Raw genomic sequence first — 20,118 nt, 5'->3', positions numbered from 1 at the left:
GCTCGAGTCCTTACCAACACTAAGAAAGTGGATCACATCACTCCTGTTCTGAAGTCTTTACTCTGGTTCCTCACTAACACTAAGAAAGTGGATCACATCACTCCTGTTCTGAAGTCTTTACACTGGCTTCCTGTGTGTCAAAGAATAGATTTAAAAATACTGCTGCTGTTTATAAAGCACTGAATGGTTTAGGCCCAAAATACATTTCTGACCTCCTGCTAAATGATGAACCATCCAGATCTCTCAGGTCTTCAGGGACTGGTGAAGGATTATTTGAATTATTTGAAGTATTAAAGTAACATGGTATGGCAGGAAAGTTCAATCTGGTATATTCCTTTTAATGTCACCTTATATATATTCATGTGTGTTAAATTAGAAGGGACAAAGTATATTTTCCCTCCCCCAATATATTGAGGTGAAGTCCTTGTGTTTAGAGAGAGATGTGAGCAGGGGACACCCTTATTTGGAGATAGTGCCAAGACGCTGGAATGTTTCCCTCGTAAAAGAAGGGTGTGCGTTACACATGCTTGGAGCAAATGTGTGTGTGTTTTCATTGCAGTAAATATATGTGCTACATGATTACTGGTCAACTATACCTCTGTTCTTATTCTTTCATGTGTGGGTACTAAATGGCTACAAACATTGTGGAGAAATTAGCTTAAACATCTTTTATTACTCTATATGAAATGGAAGCAGTTTTTTATGACAGGGACGAGAGAGTTGGGGGAGGGGACACATTCCGAAGAGTTTCAGCATGTCAATTATCAGGGAAATCGACTTGTTTTCAATAGATGTGTGTGGTTAGTTACTTTGTATTAATAATAACAGTATGTGTAAAGGAAGCTGGAAATATGCAATGTGAAACCTTTTATTTGAAGTAAAGATGTGAACAATAGCTCAAACAAATGGAAGGGCTGTAGGACAAATGAGTGTGTTCTCTGTATTAGGCCTGTGTGAAGTTTGACTATTTGAAAAGCATCTCTAATACTGCTTAAGAGCATAGGTAATGTGTTCCTCGTTATTATTGATATGAAAGTAATTAACATGTATTACGTATATTTAGCCAACTATAACAACTATATCTTAAAACATACTTTTAACTTGTGTGTGGCAGCCTGAGGCGGGAAGATGGACACAGGGACAAAGGGCCATAAAGGGGATGTGTGTGTGCTGGCTACAAGATGTGAAATAAGATAGGGAAAACTTGTTGTTGAGAGCAAGTTCGTCAAACTGAATGAGACTTTTTGTGTCCGGGTTTCTTCTGCTGTGTCGCACTGATTGGGTACGACAGGCCATGTGTTGGTCTCTGCCAATAAGATGACCTCGGGGGGAAAGCCCGCACACACCTCCTCCTGTGTTTTTAGTATGAAACACTGTGTTTTCCAGGGGTTCGACCTCTTTTTCTTCAGGCTGACCAGGAGGGTAGGACAGGAGAGAGAGCAGGAAGTACTTCCTTTGTCTTTGTGTTTGTATTTGTATTGTTACTGTTTATCATTAAAGCAAGATTATTGTTTAACTTGTATTCTAGTGTTTCTTAATCCCTTCCTTTTCACGAATTTACCCAGCTTATCAAACGACACGCGGAGACGAGGTTGGTTTTCAACATCCTCCAAATCTCCAACACTGGTCAACTTTCTGTCCCCAGAGTCAGAACTAAACATGGAGAAGCAGCATTCAGTTATTATGCTCCAAATATCTGGAACAAACTCCCAGAAACTTGCAGGTCCGCTAAAACTCTTACTACTTTTAAATCCAGGCTGAGGACTTTTTTTTTTGTCGCTGCTTTTAATTGAACTATTCATATCTTAGACTGCACTGTAACTTTTATCCATGTATTTTTTCTTTTAATGTTTATTTTATGAGCTTTTCTTTTTAATGACTGATTTTAAATGCCATTTTCTTAATGTCTTTCATTTTTTGTAAAGCACTTTGAATTGCCTTGTGTTGAAAAGTGCTATATAAATAAACTTGCCTTGCCTAATAAAGATTTCATGTGACACATACAATTGATTTGTTGATGGGAATTCATGTGAATAAATTAACTCTAGGTTAACGGTACTCTTGCTATCACTACTCACCGACACTATAAACCTTGTCCCTCATGCTAGCCCTGACAACACCGGTAAGCACACCTTCATCTAGGCTGCACTCAGGGGCGGAGCTTCAGGGGGGGCTGTAGGGGCAGGGCTCCCCGGGCCCGGGACGGTCGGGACCCAATGGGGGCCCGTCGCCGAGGCAGCAGGCTCCGCCCCCGAGATATTAGCCGGCGGGCCCTGCTGCCTCGCGCCACTGAGTGCACTGACGTTCGTGGTCATATTAGGTATTAGCATTGTAGCCTATAATATAAGTTGGTCGTCAACAGCCGTCCATCAACATCATACGTAAATGAACGTCAACGTCATTATCAATCACTTGTCATTCAACAGAGCACTGCCTAAGCATGAGCAGTTATAAACACAAAAGTGGAGCTACAAAACGCAAAGAAAAAGATAAAAAGGACCAAGGAAAAGCCAAATTGTCCAAGCTAGATGGATATTTTTTTCGCCCTACTCCTCCTCCTGCGGGAGATGAACCTTAATTTTTTGCCACTGCCAGCCTTGTTTCAACACCGAGCCCCAGCCCGCCAACAACGTTAGTGAGGGTTAGCCAGATTTACAGGTAGGCTACAATCACGGACACACACTGTCAACAAGAAAATGTGAGTTTGTGGTAAATGTTGATATCATGGTTGTTGTTACTTCGTGTAGCTCGGCCGCCTAGCTTATTTCCTTTTCTGTCTCTCGGCTGTAGTGATGATGATAATAATAATAATAATAATAATAATAATAATAGGGACGACTCAGCAGCTGCTAGCTGCTCGTCGAGAGGAGAGCCAGGCCTGACGCTTGACCAGCCGCACCCCTCCCCCTCCGGCTCCTTACCTGCTGCGCCGCAAGGTGAAGAAGTACCGGACACTGGGAATGAAAGCAGCAACAGGTCTCCTCCTCACGCTACTCATACGGGTGAAACTCAGACCACGGATCATGATGTGTCCTGCAATTATCCTCTGGAGCGTTTTCCGACTGATCGGGCCAACTATTTTGAAAACATTGAGGACGCCAATATCAAAAGATATATCCTTAAAATGGGCCCATGCAAACCCAAAGGTCCATTTCCCAAAGACAAGGATAACCGTTGCTTTTCAGAAAGCTATTACACCTCCACCACTAAAGTTGGGATGAAATTTCCACGTAGCTGGATGTGCTATTCCCCAAAATTGGAATGCTGCTACTGTGAGCCTTGCTGGCTTTTTGCCAACCGAAAGGCACCGTTCTACAACAATGCATGGGTAAACGGAATAAAAGACTGGAAACATCTTTCTACTAAAATTGAGAGGCATGAATCCACTCAAATACACCTTGGTGCATGCGTAGTATATGAGCAGTGGAAAACCAACGGCACAATAGACGCTGACATGGAGAGGAATGTGCGTAATGCCGCCCAATTTTGGAGACAGGTCGTGGAGCGCATTGTTAATGTAACTCTCACTCTAGCTTCAAGCAACTTGGCATTCAGGGGCCATCGAGAGGTTCTAGGTCAGGGAAAAGCTGGCAACTTTTTGTCAATAATAGAATTATTGGCTCGCTACGACCCTGTTTTGAAAGAGCTAATCAACCGACCAGAAGGGTCAGTGAAATACCTCAGTCACCAGATTCAAGATGAGATTATTTACATATTATCTCAACATGTGAAAGGTGACATCATTGATGAAATAAACGAAGCCCCATTTTATTCCGTCATCATGGACACAACGCAAGATGTGTCAAAGATAGACCAGTTGAGTCAGGTTTACCGCTACATAACTGTTGTTAAGAACGACATGGATATTGCAACAGATATACAGATCAATGAAGTCTTTTTGGGTTTTGAAGTGACTGAAGGTTCATCAGCTTCAGAGCTTGAAAACAAAATCCTTGGTTCTATAGAGAAAAACGGATTAGATCTGTCTAAATGTCGCGGACAGGGCTATGATGGGGCGGCTAATATGAGTGGTGTGTATTCAGGCGTGCAAGCAAGAATAGCCGAGAAGGAGCCCCTTGCCCACTATGTTCATTGCGCTGCTCATAATCTCAACCTAGCACTCAACGACTCTGTTAAAAATGTCCCTGAAGTGAAGCAGTTCTATGACACTGTAGAGACGCTCTACAACTTTTTCGGTCACAGTATCAAACGATGGGCATTGCTCAGTGAGTTAATGACGCCAGAGAGCAGAACTATCACATTAAAACGCTTATGTCCCACTCGCTGGTCATCTCGCCATGATGCGCTTGTTGAGTTAAGGCACAGATATGGAGACATTATAAAAGCCCTCGTCAAAATATCCCTTACCAGTGACAAAAAGGATGAGCGCAATGAAGCAAGTGCACTCAAGAATGCCATAAGCAAATTTAGCTTTCTATTTTTGGTCAACATGCAGACCAAGATTTTGGAAAGCATAAATTGTGCTTCAAATTTACTGCAAGCAAAAGACGCGGATATTCTCAAAGCATCTACTCTACTGCAAAATGCCATCAGTGTTTTGGTGGAGTATAGGGGACAATTTGATGAGGCGAAGTCCGCCACTCTTGCCCTGGCTACTAAATGGGGAAGTCAAACACAGTTTGAAACAACCAGGGCCAGGAAAGTTAAGAGACACTTTGATGAACTTTCTGAAGACAGCCGCCTCACTGACGCAGAGAGCAACTTTCGGGTGACCGTTTTCAATGCATGTCTCGATATAATCATCCAGCAACTGTCCCAAAGATTCACCAGCTTAAATGCAACTGTGAACATATTTGAGGCAATTCACCCCAACACACTACTATAAGCAAAGGATGAGGATTTACACCAAGCTGCCCAGCGGCTTAGAGAGCACTACAGTCGGGACATCGCCGCCAGCTTCCCTGGCCAGCTGCTTTCTTTCAGAACCTGTTTCAGGGACCAAATACAAAAACTAAAATCTGTCGCGGATCTGGTAAAAATGCTCATTGTTTACAACCCAGCAGTAACATCTACATTCAGTGAGGTTTGCACAGCCTTCATCTTATTTTTGACTCCTCCTGTCACCGTGGCAACCGCCGAGCGCTCTTTCTCCAAATTAAAACTCATCAAAAACTATTTGAGGAGCACGATGGGACAGGAGAGACTGAGTGGACTGGCCTTGCTGTCCATCGAAAGTGACCGAGCCAAGAAATTGGACATACAGCGGATTGTTGACGAGTTCGCGGAGCGCAAGGTTCGCCGAGTGCCCTTCAAGTAGTGGTGAGTACACTTCAAATGTAATTTGTACAGTAGCCTATTTGTTCGTGAATGTATGGGCCGCCGTGCCAATTTTACACTGCTCTGCTCTCATGGTGGCTGCTGGCTGTCCATGGTGAATGGTGTGTCAGAAATGTAGTCATTTTATTAGGCTATGTTTTCGTTGTCCTTGTGGTTTGTTGGACTTTATGTCATGTTATATCATTATTATCTCTGATATATATTTCGTTTCTATACCCTTTGCAGAAACGAAATCTTAAATATTACACCTATTCTTTAGTTACTTTTCTTTCAAACATTGTTTTAAATTGTAATCTTACTGACTGAGCGACTTTTTACGCACGAGCGTCAGATTACCACCCCGGACTCCCGATATTTTTGTCAAGCTTTATTGGGTTTAAAGGGCCCGGTCATGTGGCCCCGCCCCCCGGCCCGGGTCTGATATGTGCCGCCAGTGGCTGCACTGTTACGTGTCCTGACTTGTAGTCAGGGCCGGCCCTAGACTTTTGGGGGCCCTAAGCAAGATTTTGTTTGGGGGCCCCCCTCACTCTAGCGCGTTCTCACTACACACAACACGGAACCAACTTTTGTCTTATGATGTTAGTATGAGCACACATATTGTACAAATAAGCATGTAAACACTAAAGTGGGACCTGAGAAGAGCAGCACAGTCTTTAAATTGACTACAAATAACTACCTAGGCTATAACTAATGACTATATAAACTCAGTGAACAGAAATATAGAAACTCCTCAGTCCTCAGTGACATATGTTTTGTTGTTGTGGCTCTGAGTCTGTACTCCAGCACATTAGATTTGAAATGAAACAAGGACTATGAGGTTAAAGTGCATACTGTGACCAAGTATTAAATATGACTACTTTGTTGAAGTGTATGTTAATTTGTCCAATATTACATTTGATCCCCCATTTTAGGGGATCAAAAGTACTCTGGCAAATGAACATAAACTTGAATAAAGTAGTCATATCAGATAGCACTGATGAACTGACAGTACAGAATAAAAAGACTGACAAAGTGACCATCACTGTTCAAAGATAGATATTTTTAATAAAAAACACTCAACACTAAATAGAATATATAAATAGATCCAAAAATACCTTTAAAGGATTAAATAATATGTGCAAAACAAACTGCTTAACAATGAAATGAAATGTAAAAAAACAAATGCAAATACAAATGTTCCTCTCGTACGTACAGTCAGAATTGTTCTCTTCTTGCTTTCCTGAAGGCAAAGTCATTGATGACCTGATCATAGGAGATCTGGCTGCCAATCTGGTGGTTTATGCTGATTATTGCCATTCCACTCAGGCGATCCTGGGCCATGGAGGACCTCAAGTATGTTTTTATCAGTTTGAGCTTCGAGAAGCATCTCTCTGCGGACGCCACTGTCACTGGAAGGGTACAGGCTATTCTCAGCGCTATCCAAAGATTTGGATAGATCTCACACAGCTCGTTTTCATTTAAGAAGGTGAGCATCTCCAATGTGGTCATATCTTCTTTGGGAAGCTCTGGAAGGCTTTGCATCTCCATGGCTAGCTCTCTCCAGTCAACGTCTGCCTCTTCGCCACAGGTCAATGTTTTTCCCAGCAGGGCACATTGGTCTGTAAGTGACTCATCATCCAGATTATGGAAGTTGTGAAGCACTCCAAACTTGTCTCTTACTTCCCCCAGGGACTTGAATCTGTCCTCCAAAGACTGGATGCCACAGTCCACCACAACATTAAAGAATCCTGTTTCCAGTCTCGTCATGGCATCAGCCACTGCCTCGTCAGCTGCCTCGTAGGCAAAATGCCTCTTTTTGCTCCGCAGCCTCTTTTCTTTCAGCACTGCCTCAACATTCATATTTCCACAGAGCTCTTTTGCTGTGGCCTGAGCATCTGTGAACCCAGTGGCCCTGTAGGTTACCAGCGATGCTTTGGTTTTGTCTAAGAGACTGACCGCAACATCCAGCTGCATGTTGACAGACTGAAGGAGCTTGCTAACTGTATTGATCTTTGACAGAATATCATACCAGACAACAGTGCAGATTTGGAATCTAAATGATCCAATTTCTTCTGCCAGGGATTGGGCCTCAATTCTGACCATGAGATCATTTGCGTTTTCCCTCACCTCTAGCAAAGCCTCCCTGACCTTATCCGTTTGGTAGCGCAACGGCTCGATGCTATTCACTCTGCTCTCCCACCGCGTCTCACTCCAGGACTTGAGAGTGATGTCCACATGTTTTTTCAGGATGGTCCACCTCTGGGGAGAACCTGAAAACAAGGTGTACAGCTTCTGAACATTACCAAAGAAGCAAGTAGCATCTATTGATCCTTTGGCTGAATCCGCCACCATCAAATTCAGTGTGTGGGCTGCACAAGGAACATACAGAGCTCGAGGATTCTTCTCCAACAGCCTGGCCTGCACCCCTTTATTTCTGCCCTTCATGTTTGCACCATTGTCATAGGATTGTCCTCTGCAGTCCTCAAAGGGGATCTTCAGCTCCTCCAGCCTGTTCAAAATGAGTGTAGACAAACCAAGCCCTGTGGATGCAGGGGCTATGATGAACCCCAGAAAGTGCTCCCTGATCTCAGTCCTTTTCTTCACACTCACTGTTCGAATCACAACAGTCATCTGCTCCTGGTGGCTGACGTCTGGGGTGCAATCCAAAATGATGGCAAAATACTTGGACTCTTTGATTTCAGCCACCATTGCTGCAAGTATTGTGTCACTGATACAGGACATGAGTTCATTTTGGATTGTTTTACCCAAGTATGTAGTGTAATTTCCTCCACTGTCAATGCGTCTGATGTGTTCTTTCAGAACAGGGTCAAACTTGGCAATTAGCTCAACTTCTTTGAGGAAATTCCCGTTGTTGTGGTTATGCAGGGTGTCAACAGTCCCTCTAAGTCCCAGGTTCCTCTCTGCTAGAGATTGGATGATGGAAACCAACCGAATGAGCACCTCTCTCCACCTCTTCTTCTCTGCCTCCAGGAGGTACAACTCTGTTTTGTCTATTGTCTTCCCTTTTCTAAGACGGAGCTCTAGTTCCTTCCAAGTCAACACACTTTTCACATGATCTGGGCTGTTGTCGTGTAGCTTCAGTAATGCGCCAATATTCACCCAGTCCTGTTGTCCCTCTGTTATGAGCTTTAATGATTTCTTGGAAAACAACTTGCAGCAAAAGCAGTAGACTGAATCATTGTTCTTGGAGTATATTAACCAGCTTCGCTTAACTTTCTCACCATTTACAAGTGTTCTAAACATGTAATGATAATGAAAGCTTCTGTTGTTTGGTGTTTTCGGGAATACAAAATCTCTGTCCACCTGTACTGGCCCCCTAATCACCAGATCTGTACGTACGTGATCGTTAAGTACTGATGGCCACCCAGTTGGATCCATTGGTGAACCAGAGAGAAAAGGAGTAGAAGTTACAGAGGTAGGTGTAGTAGGCGTAATGGTACTGCTCTCAACTTCAATGGGTACAGAAATACCTATAGGGAAATTAATTTTAAAAAATACGTTTTTGTTACTTGACATGTTTACAAGTTGATGTTCCTGGCAATGAACAACACAGTTGAATGATTGAACACAATAGTAATAATAATATTCATAATAATAATAATAATAATAATAATAATAATAATAATACCATGATTGATTGGACATATAGTGCTTTGCTTTTCTTTACAAACAAAGTTAAGGTCTCTTTGATGTAGGCCTAAACTTACCAGCATTGTCAGAGGTGGTTTCTTCAGTGATGGAAGTTGATGGAACTGCTATGGAATAAAGAAGTATATCATTGTTTAATATATGACTATAGGACTGTCTCTAGATCAGCTGTCTTTTCACCACTATGGCGCTGCTTTTGAGATAGCTCCAAAGTGCTGATCCAGAATCAGTCCTTAAAAACAGGTATCATCAAACTCCTGCCCCATGCATGACAGATATTTATTATAAGCAATGAACAGCGAGCTTGCTCAATAGAACTTCGACAAATGGCAATTGTAGCTAGCTCTATGGGCTTAATCTATATACTTAACACATCATTTACCAGCATTGTCTGAGGCGGTTTCTTGGATGACATCGGAGTCACTGGTGCCAACAGCTGACCTTGTGGTTTCACATTCACCAACAGCAGCGGTGGAGGTTGATTGACCTGCTATGGAATAAAGAAATATATGATTCGTAATGTAATGACTTAATATTCCAAATTCAGAAAGCTCTCACTTTGGGCCCATTTGAACTCACCAACAGTGTCCTCAGTGGACGTTGTGGTATGTGCTGGCACCTGCTGTGGGCTTCCAAAGTACTTCAGAAGTGCTCCTGAGGAGAGTATGTTACAGAGTTAAGCTTTATGGAAACAGACTTGAAATGGAACATCAAATGGAACATACTAGCTTTATATAGCTAATTCAATATTCAGCCAATGAATACTTGCATTTACATGAACTTAGAACCCACACAATGATGTTTGGATAGTTCGATAGATAGATAGATAGATAGATAGATAGATAGATAGATAGATAGATAGATAGATAGTACTTTATTAATCCCAGGGGAAATTGGTTTACTTGGTCAAAATATGAAACAAGCACATATACCTAGCTAACATTAGCTACGAGTGTGACTTGCTGCCTGAGCTAAACTTTTCTAAAGTAAATTAATCAGTAACGTTAATAGCATCGCATTATTCTACAGAAAGGCTGAGATAATAATGATAACTTGGCTAGTTAGCTAGCTGTAACGTTAGCTAGAAAGTAAGTAGTAGTAGTAAGTAAGTTAGAATACTCCCAAATCCAAGTTATCCAACTATTGTTAGTGGGACACAGGACAGGAGACAGAGCCATAATATGAAGTTACATACCTTTATTGTCTTGCCTTTTTTCTTCATTAAGTTTTCTATTTTTTCGTTTTTGATCACCAGAGGCGTATGTCCTTTTTTTGCCAGACATCATGCAAACTGAAGGCACCACAGTTGAGCGCTCAGCTTTGCCTGCCTGCTCGCTCAAGTTGTCACAGCGTTACAAATGTGCCACAAAACCAACCAATCGGAGAACTCGAGAAGGTCAATTCTGATTGGCTGGTCGTCTCCAATCATATCTTCTATCTGAGATAGATGAGAGTAACACCTACGCCACGACGATTGTTTTTGTACTCCAAATATTAAGCAAAATATGTCACATTATATAATGACTGTTACAGAGTCATCATTTTTGAGAAAAAGGCCTTCAAAGTTTCCTCTTCTCTGGATCGATCTGATTGATTATTAGCGGAGCAAATTATCAAAATAGTACGGAGGGAAGATATTTTCGTTTGGATTACTGGTCTGGGGGAAGCCCGCGAGTGTGTGTGTGTGTGTGTGTGTGTGTGTGTGTGTGTGTGTGTGTGTGTGTGTGTGTGTGTGTGTGTGTGTGTGTGTGTGTGTGTGTGTGTGTGTGTGTGTGTGTGTGTGTGTGTGTGTGTGTGTGTGTGTGTGTGTGTGTGTGCACTGTAAAAACGATAACTAGCAATTGTTGATCTCATTACAATTTTGAAATTAAACTGACTCAGAAATATGGCTTTGCAATAAGTAATCTATAAACTCTTGTCTGCCCAGCAAATTTTTCCCATTGTTGACTTAACTACTATTTTTAAGTCAGCTCAACAAGAAATTGTAAATCTATTAGCAGATTTTTGAGTTGAGTTGGGCCAACTCCGTCATTTGCTCTTTTGCGCATGCGCACACAAGCCTGGACCAGTTTGAACCGCGCTTTGCTGAAGGTGTGCCCGTCCGACATTTTGTGGAGCAGAAACCGCGTGGTGGGAGCTGGCCAAACTTTCGCTCCAGCAGGTAAGATAAGCGTGTTTTTACTTCCATCACGCTGAATTAGTGCATGGTTGACTTTGTTTTTACTGTAGGGTCATTGTCTGTTGTTGTTGGTAACTTTTTCGCATGCGCCTCGTCGTCATGCAGACGCTTTCACATGGGGTAGCTATGCAGCTATGCAGCTATGTAGCTATGCAGGCATGTGGGCTGTCATTTCAGTGGTGTAAGTAATTCGGGAACTATATTCATTATGAAAAGCCAACGTTGTGCATTTTTTATCCGGTACAACACTGGGTAAGTTAAACAAGGCGGCAAACGATGGTGTTCGTTTATCGCGACCTCTCCGCGGCGCCGCCATTACTTGTTGTTTTATTTTCTGCTGTAGCGCTGTTATTTCGTCACTTTTTAAAGTTTTAATAATTTTTCATGCGAGAAAGTAAGGGTTTAGATCCCCATTGTGCGGTTAGTTTGTCTAAATGACGGCTGTTTAGAAGTTTGCTCCGAAGTTGAGAACCTCCACGTTGTGGCAAGGCCCCCCCGAGGTGGGGGACCTCACAGAGGCAGCAAGCCGCCTGGAGAGCTCCGTTGGCCGGCCGAACTACGTAGTTCTGCCGGGGTGGTAACGGTCGTTAATTAACTCATCCGCAGGTTTTTAGATGTTTGTCGCCGGGTTGCTCGATTCTTTTTTAGGAGATAGGCTGTTGGTCTCACTGGTGTAATCTAACAATTGGGCAGCTGCATTAGTTTGAATCAAGAGTAAGTTAAAGCTGTGTGAAGGAGGAGAGGAGCAGCGCTGTACAGAAATCACCACATTTACATCAATAATGTTTTACAATGTACCGATCAGAATGCATTATTTTAAATGTTGTTTTATTTTATGAAGTTATAACATGGTTATGGTTGGTGTTTTTAAAAACAAATGTTTGAATTCATGTTTGCATTTTTGTTGCTTGTCATAGGCCTAGTTATAATTTAAAATCAAATTTACATTTTAAAATTAATTTACAGATTATATTCATGAATGAAAGACAATTCCCAATAGACTTTTTTCTTGTCTCTATTTTTGGCTTGTTGATGTAGGCTATTTAGCTCCTGCAACAAGGGATTCCTTCTGTGTTATGTATGGTTGTTTTATTTATTTTTTTATATAACGGCTGTTGCAGTTGGCTTTCAGACCAGTACAGCTTGGTGTTATTACAATAATTATTATCAGACTAACTTTTAAGTTTTTCATATCAGTATTCTATCTTAAATTACGTGTAGAGGCTGTTGTGAAAATGCTATTCATGCTATTTGTGTCTCTTGTGTTTCAGTGGTGGATTCCATGCAGTGCCGGCTTTGTAAATTCTCCAGCTCCAGTCAAGTGACCCTCTTGAAACATCTTCGCCTTCGCCACGGTCAAGGTGCACACTGGCCTTGCACACACACCAACTGTGTTTGTGTATTTAAAACACTTGGATCATTGAGATCACACCTCTCGAGATCACACGCGTCAGTGAAAATCCAGGAGTGTGTAACATTTCACTGCGAGTTGTGTGATTTTAAAGAGATTTGCAGTGAAAAAACGTTTTGGAACCATCTCGGACATCATTTAAAGAACAGAGAAACTGTACAATGTCCCTTTCTAAGGTGTACCTTTAAAACAAACACTCGCCCAACCTTCAGTTCTCACAAAAGTCGAAACCATAAAAACTGGACACTTAAGGATTTCCGAACAATACAAAGAACTGTTACTGAAGATGAGATAATTGATGGTGAACAAGCTGATAGTGAAGCAGGGACATCAGCTCATGATGTTGTGGGACTAAATGAGGTTGTAGATACTGTGGAGGATGTAGATAGTGAGACACTTGAGCACAAATTAGCCTCTCTCTTTTTGTCTATGCAAACTGTGTTGCACGTTTCTCGAAGTGCAACACAAAAGATTGTAGAACATTTGCATAACCTGCTGTCTTTCTCTAACACTCAAACTTTCAACAGTGTGAAAGAGATCCTTTCTAAACATAAAATTGAAGTAAATGATTGTGTTTTGCAAGAAATTTCAAGTGCTATAGCTCAAACTAATCCACTCCTTTTAACAATATCAGAGAAAGGTTCCCTATCTACAGATCACAGAAGGAATATATACTTCAAAGGGCACTTTCCTGTTATCGAACCCACAGAATATCTGTACAACGCAGCCCATAAAAACTCTTTTGTATATATATCTGTCACTAAGGTACTTGAGACTTTACTTGGGTGTACAGATTTTTTTGACAAAATTGTATTTAATCAAGAAGCTTTATCTGGGCACTTTAAGTCTTTTCAAGACGGCAAGTATTACAAGGAGAATAAGCTACTGGGAGAACAAAACACTTGTATCAGTTTGGGATTATACATTGATGAATTTGAAGTGTGTAATCCATTGGGGACCTCTAGAAAAGTTCATAAGATTACGGCAGTATATTGGGTGGTTCTAAATTTACCAGCCAGGTTCAGATCGAGTCTCACTTCAATTCAGTTGGCTGTCTTGGGTAAAAGTGTAGACATAAAAAAATATGGTTATGAAAAGTTTCTTGAGCCATTGCTTAAAGATATAAAGTGCCTAGAACAAGAGGGAATTTTTGTTGAAGTTGTGGGCCAGTTTGTTAAAAGCACTGTGTATTGTGTATGTGCTGACAACCTCGGTGCGCATGGTCTTGCTGGCTTTTCTGAAAGTTTTAATGTTGAAAATTTCTGTCGGTTTTGTTTGATTAGTCGGGGCCAAATTGCAACCACTGAGGTTAATGATTTTCAATTGAGAAGTGTTGATCAGCATAACTTGTTTCTGGAAGAGCTTAAGCAGGGGGGCAACCTCAAAAGTGTTAAGGGGGTCAAAAGTGAATGTGTACTGGGCAAACATCTCTTGTTTTTTCACCCAATAACTGGATTTCCTCCAGATCTGTTGCATGATCTTTTGGAAGGGGTCATCCCTGTGGAATTATCCTTATGTTTGAAAAATCTGATTTCAAAACGCTTTATTACATTTGATGAGTTAAATGACTGCATAACATCATTTCCCTACAAGTATGAAGACAAAGTAAACAAGCCCCACAAAATTCCAAAAGCAAGCTTTGAAAAGGGGACAGTGGGGGGAAACGGGCATGAAAACTGGACACTGCTTCGTTTACTTCCTTTTGTGATTGGACGCAAGATACCAGAACAGGAGCCAGCTTGGGTGATTTTAATGGACCTCAAGGAAATTCTTGACATTGTTGTGTCAAGTAGGCTTTCTGAAGAAGCACTGTGTTATTTATCTTATAAACTACTCGATCATCGCAAGTTGCTCACCAGTACCTTTCCAGAGTTCAGACTGAGGCCGAAACATAATTTTATCGACCACTACCCGCAACTTATTCGCTGCTATGGGCCTTTGATTGAATTATGGACAATGCGATATGAGGCTAAGCATAGCTACTTTAAAAAGGTTGTCCATGACACTCGCAACTGGAAAAATGTGCTGCTCACTCTGTCCACGAAACATCAGCAAATGATAGCCTACCACCTGGACAGTGGGATCCTTTTCAAGCCAAAACTGTATGTTGAAAATGTGAAGGTGGTCAGGGTTTCAGAATTGGATCCATCTCTCAAGTATGAAATACAGAAGAAGTACCCACATCTAGACAGTGTGTCCCTGTCTAAAACGGTTCACCTGGATGGGACACAGTATGCGGCAGGCATGATTTTGTCTTCTGGGCAGTGCAGTGGCCTCCCTGAGTTCCATAAGATTGCAAACATTCTTGTCAATGCAGAGGAGGTGGCATTCATTTGTAAAAAACTTTCTTCTTGGTACATGGAACATTACAGGTCCTATGAACTTGTTGAAAACACCTGTGCAGACCTTCTTGTCCTGGATCCAGATGTGCTGACGGATTACCATCCTCTAGCAGCGTACACATTTGGTGGGAAGCTTATGGTGACTCCGAGGACATTCCTTCTCCATTAACCTCCTGAGACCGAGCGTTTTTTCTGGTGTGCATTTTTTTTATTTCTCCTTGCTATCTGGGATAAGTAGGACCTAATAAGTACAATACCTAAAGTTTGTCTTTGTACAGGAAGTAGTTTTTGCAAAAAATGATGTCCTCATATGAGGACACTGGGATTATCTCAACATTAAAAAAAACTGTATTTGCTGTTTGGGACCAGAAGGGCCCAATTTGTGTAAATTCAAATTTTCAGCTTTCTACAACATTGGTGTAATCTGTCTTCTAATTAGGTTTGACTAATCATTTTCTCCCACTTTTCTCTCTCCCCTCTTTTCAGACTATGTTACTTCGGGTCGTTCTTTCCTCCAGAGATGCCCGGCGAATCCAGCTTCCAGAAGTCCCAACATCTGTGGAGGGCCTGATTAATATGCTTAAAGAGAGACTCAATCTTCAAGAAGATTTCTCACTACAGTTTGAGGATCCGGAGTTTGGAAATGCACTCTGCAACTTAACAGAGATGTCAGAATTACCAGCTGTGCGTGCAGTCTTGCATGTCATGTGGAACTGTGATTTGTCTCCACTTAACCAATCCACTAGTTCAGTCTCCTCTCAGGACACAATCAGTGTTCACTCTGAGGATTTCAGGCCTAGTTGGACCGATTCTATCCAGACCACATTAAGGCAAGTCGCAGAGTGGCCATCTCCATTCCCAATCCCCAAGTTTGCATATGATGTGGAGCTGAAATTGTCTAAGGCCAATGACACACATGAAAAGACAAAGAAGGGCGTTGAAGTGACAAGAGACATGAAGATGGAGATATTGGATAAAATTGCACAAGCAATTTTTGAAATCAAAAGCTACCCTGAGAAAGATGAGCTTGAGTCAGTTGCCGCTGCGCTCATTCAGAATTATCCATGTCTGAAAGAGCCATTTGGCGTCACAGGCTACGAGGGATGGAGAACAAGTATCAAGTACAAACTTGGAAACTACAGGTCAAAGCTTCGCCAGGCAGGATGCAATGAGGTAAATGTAAACAAGAAAAGAAAAGGTGGAGGGGAAGATGACAGTCCATTTACCCTGAAAAAGCCCAAACGTGGAGAGGTCAATCATGTGCCAGATTACCCACAACACCATGATGATTCTACCCTTGAAGAGGAAAGAGTATCTCTGGTCGATGAAATGAAGAAGAAGAACAGGAACACAACATTGATAGAACAGAAGATGGAGCTGACGTTTTCCCTCAGGCGAAGGGAGGTGGTAGAGTGTCAGCCGATGGTATCTGAGATCCAGGAAAGGTGGCCTGCTCTGTTTTCTTGTGAAGAGGTAAGGATCTATTCTTTTTTATTTCTACTGTTCAGACAAGCGAGTAAAAGAAGATGTTATGTTGACATTTTCTACTGAGACTTCATTCTTCCTCAGAAGCGTCATCCAACGTGCTGCTGACGTGTCATTTACCAGCTGGTCTGCCGAGTTGGCCACGCACCTTCCATCCTGGGTGGTCTCTGGAGGAAGGAATCCCAGGTATGACATACCTGGGATTCCCTCCTTCAGAGACCAGAGGCCAGCTGATGAATGACACATCAGCAGAACGTTGGATGACACCTCTGATGAAGACGACGACGTCTCAGTTGAAACTGTCATGGTAACATCCTTTTTTACTTGCTTGTCTAAACAGTAGAAATAAATTGCAATAATAACAAGAAGACAAAAGTAAAATGTTTAATCAGGTAAGAATGTGTGTTTTTTTTTTATGTCTTCCAAGGAGTAATTCACTTTCTGCAATTTATGGATGTGGCATAGTCACCCTTTTTATTTAATTTTTAATCCTCAAAATCCATGGTTAAAAATGAGGTTCTTTATTTCCTGTGGTGCATTTTAGTATGTAATCCACTTTTTCACAGGTCACAGAAAAATGGTCAGATATTTAACATGGTGCAGACTCATAACAAGTTACCCAGGAACTTCCTGTAAGAAATTCTGACATTATGGTTTGAAAATTGATAATATTTTTTTGGTTTTCTTGTTAAGATATCTAAGGAATTTCATCGTATCACGAGCAAAGACCTCCTGGGGACTTTCAATGCATCCCTTGACAAGTTTGGGCCTGGCCTGCTGAAAATCTACAGGTCTAAGAAAGGAGCTTTTGGTCAGGAGATGGAGGACCTCCTTGATCAACTTGATGATCAGGTCAGTGAACTGCTCTTTTGCCTGGCAGTTTTAGAAGAGCATGAATATACTTATTAGGAATGACAACATTACAGTACTATACTAATTGAACTACTTATGTTTTCCACTTTTAGACATCCGACATTGTGTCCCACCGGAAAACAGCAGCACTGAGAGGCCTGCCTATCTACCTCCGCGAAGATGCAACCACGTTTTTCCTGAAGTGCTTGGTAAGTAAAAGTAACTGCAGGAAAGACAAATAATTCAGGTCATGCAGCTAATTACTTATTCTCACAAGATGTTTTTAAGGATTAGTTAATCCAAAATGTAAGTACACCTCCCCAGGGCAGTTTATCAGTCCAGATGATTTTGGGGTGAGGGTTGGACTTTTCCACTTCAGATCCCTTTTTTTCTGCTGAGGGGAACAGTTGGTCATTTTGGGTGGTGTTTCAGCACAAGGTTGGTGGGTTACATTGATTAAAGAAAGAGATTTATTTTTTCTGGTTAATACCTCCACAAGTTAAATGGCAAATTAGTATAGCGTGGTACTAAATAATTAATTTCATCAGTATAAATGTATTTAGTCTGAATGTTTTTTTATTTTTTTTAATCTTTCTTAAACAAATCATTAATTTGAAAGCTGAGAGACAAAATTTGAAAGATGATCCTCTAAGAGTAAGGCTTTTTTTGGCTGTCATTTTTGTTTGTTTTAAAAGCAGAACCATTGTTACAATGGGCTCTTTGCACAGCTTCACTACTTCCTTTACACCAACTTGTTTACTTCATGTAAATCACCCTCCTTAAACTACTAAATCTATTCTTGGCTTTAGCAGTTTTCATTGGCTGTCAGATTTCAGTTTATAGCTGCCCATGTTCTTCTGCCTTTTTTTTAACATTTCAACTTCTTTTAGCCGTTATGAAGCCAATCATCTCTGCTTACAAGTTATACTTTTCAGCTTTAGCATTAACCTTTTCAGAATTCACACATATTTTTTTTTTCATAAAATGACTCTTTCTACTGTCTTACTTTTTCTAAGCTCTTAATAATGTACCTGTTCTCCTTCCTCAGGACACCGACATTTTGGCACCAGTGCAAGGTGCATCTGTTGCCATCCTCTCTGTGCTACATGATGAAGCCGACAACACTGTGCGAGACCAGGCGGTTGTGTTGGAAGGGGACATTGTGCTTCATAATATTCCAAACCTCTCTACTGCCATGGCATACCTCTTCGGCCTCCTGTATGCCCTCAACATTGATTTTCCAAAACAGATGAGGTACTCCTTTGAGGCAATTCAGACCATCTTTTTTTCGCTCGGTGGCTCTCGATGCTCACAGCGCACAAGGTCACTGAAAGCGAAGCTTGTACTGTGACTGTTATTGAAGTTTAAGTGCATTGTTGTTACACTCATGTAAAACAAAACAAAGTTCATATGCTTCACCTCTGGATTATATAATAATTCAGCAGTTGCCAAAGGGTGTCTAGTGTTTCAACTGTTAAATTCATTATTGTTAAGTAAAGCTTGAATGTGTATATGCAAAAAACAAGAAAAATGGCTGTTCACATGTAAAGTCAACAAATGGCACAAAGTAATTCAGTGTTAATGTGTAAATTCAGAAGCCGCCAACCATGAGGGGGGGTGGAGGGTAATCATTATATACAGTACGTGTTCAGTAAGACTAGCATTGATTTAAAATACTCACCATTGAGGAAGATTCACCCCAAATGTTACTAGACTATAGAACAGTATGCACGTTTCATAATCTGCAACAAACAAGTTAATCTCTTTGACCTCTGGAATATATAATCATTTGGCAGTTGCCAAGGGGTGCATATAGTGTTTCAACTGTTAAATACATTACAGTTTAAGTAATCTTTAAGCTTGGATGTGTATATGCAAAAAAAAAAGTAACCAAATGGCTAGAATGGCTGTTCACATGTAAACATTTACATTTCAGTTCAGTGTCAATTTCAAATTCTCAGCATGGAGGAAGATTCACTCCAAATGTTAATATTAGACTAATAGAACAGTATGTATGTTGTTTTTTTACACATGCATTAATGATGGTTTTACTGTTGTTCACTGGTAAACTGAATAAAAAAAATCTTGACAACATTCAGCTGTAGTGTGTATTATTAATTATCCATATATTGAGCAGTTTTGAATGTAAAATTATAGCCAAAATAAATTGTATTATTTATTCAACAAGAATATTTGTGTTAGGTGAATCAAGGAATAAATGCCATTGGAGGAATAATTGTGTATTTATACAACAAGAATATTTATATTTAAAGAAAGTAGAAATACATGACATTGATGGGAAAAATTGTTTATTAATTCAACACAAAAATCTGTGTTTGGTGAAGGTAGAAATACATCGCATTCAAGCAAGAAATTCTTAATTAGTCTCACAGTATTATCCTCATAAAGTGAACAAAAAGATCCAAGTTGGCAGAACTCTTGGCAAAACTTAAAAACCTTAGTTAAGTCAACAACAGCTGGCAAAAGTTGAGAAAACTCAAAAATCTCTTGCATCATGTTGCCTTGATATTTTAATTTTTCTCAACTTTTTCTTTTTTACAGTGTGTGTGTGTGTGTGTGTGTGTGTGTGTGTGTGTGTGTGTGTGTGTGTGTGTGTGTGTGTGTGTGTTTGTGTATTTTTGCATTTGTGTGTATTGTGGGAAAACACTTGAGAAACACCGGCTGTTGTTATGCCTGCTGTGACGTCAAGTTACTCCGTTCTCCGCTTTTAATTATGCCGTTACAAGCTTCAAAGTTGTATTTATCATCTGAATTTGCCGAAACAAGTTTAATATTCTGAAAGCCAATACTTTGTTTATTTGAAATCAGATGAAAACAAACTGTAACGGACCCTGCCGTGTTATCTATGATTACTATACACCTTACATTCATAATTTCAGCGG

General features: G+C 40.9%; 2 protein-coding genes across 6 annotated transcripts; one reads left to right on the top strand and one right to left on the bottom strand.

Moving 5' to 3' along the window:
* Positions 1–6,316: 6,316 nt before the first annotated feature.
* Positions 6,317–10,775, bottom strand: LOC307014851 (zinc finger MYM-type protein 1-like). 3 transcript variants are annotated; one of them, XM_079643054.1, is made up of 4 exons: positions 9,526–10,775; positions 9,329–9,436; positions 9,006–9,053; positions 6,317–8,768 (listed from the first exon to the last, which is right to left on the bottom strand). In XM_079643054.1, the coding sequence occupies exon 4, from the start codon at positions 8,674–8,676 to the stop codon at positions 6,493–6,495; it is 2,184 nt and encodes a 727-aa protein (XP_079499180.1). In that variant the 5' UTR covers positions 8,677–8,768; positions 9,006–9,053; positions 9,329–9,436; positions 9,526–10,775; the 3' UTR covers positions 6,317–6,492. The 3 variants fall into 3 exon arrangements, with proteins under 3 accessions (XP_079499180.1, XP_079499179.1, XP_079499181.1); XM_079643053.1 differs by having other exon boundaries at positions 9,329–10,775; XM_079643055.1 differs by having other exon boundaries at positions 9,006–9,050; positions 9,329–10,775.
* Positions 10,776–10,971: 196 nt separating this feature from the next.
* LOC307014852 (uncharacterized protein) lies at positions 10,972–19,309 on the top strand. Of its 3 annotated transcripts, XM_079643057.1 has the most exons (7): positions 10,972–11,107; positions 12,397–12,486; positions 14,909–15,073; positions 15,365–16,351; positions 17,057–17,215; positions 17,329–17,424; positions 18,264–19,309. In XM_079643057.1, exons 4-7 carry the CDS (start codon positions 15,368–15,370, stop codon positions 18,564–18,566), a joined length of 1,542 nt encoding a protein of 513 aa, XP_079499183.1. In that variant the 5' UTR covers positions 10,972–11,107; positions 12,397–12,486; positions 14,909–15,073; positions 15,365–15,367; the 3' UTR covers positions 18,567–19,309. The 3 variants fall into 3 exon arrangements, with proteins under 3 accessions (XP_079499183.1, XP_079499184.1, XP_079499182.1); XM_079643058.1 differs by lacking the exon at positions 14,909–15,073; XM_079643056.1 differs by having other exon boundaries at positions 12,397–15,073.
* Positions 19,310–20,118: the final 809 nt, after the last annotated feature.

The sequence above is a fragment of the Notothenia rossii genome (genome assembly GCF_949606895.1).
Source record: "Notothenia rossii genome assembly, chromosome: 8".
NCBI lineage: Eukaryota > Metazoa > Chordata > Actinopteri > Perciformes > Nototheniidae > Notothenia > Notothenia rossii.
This window is presented reverse-complemented; position numbering and strand designations above follow the sequence as displayed.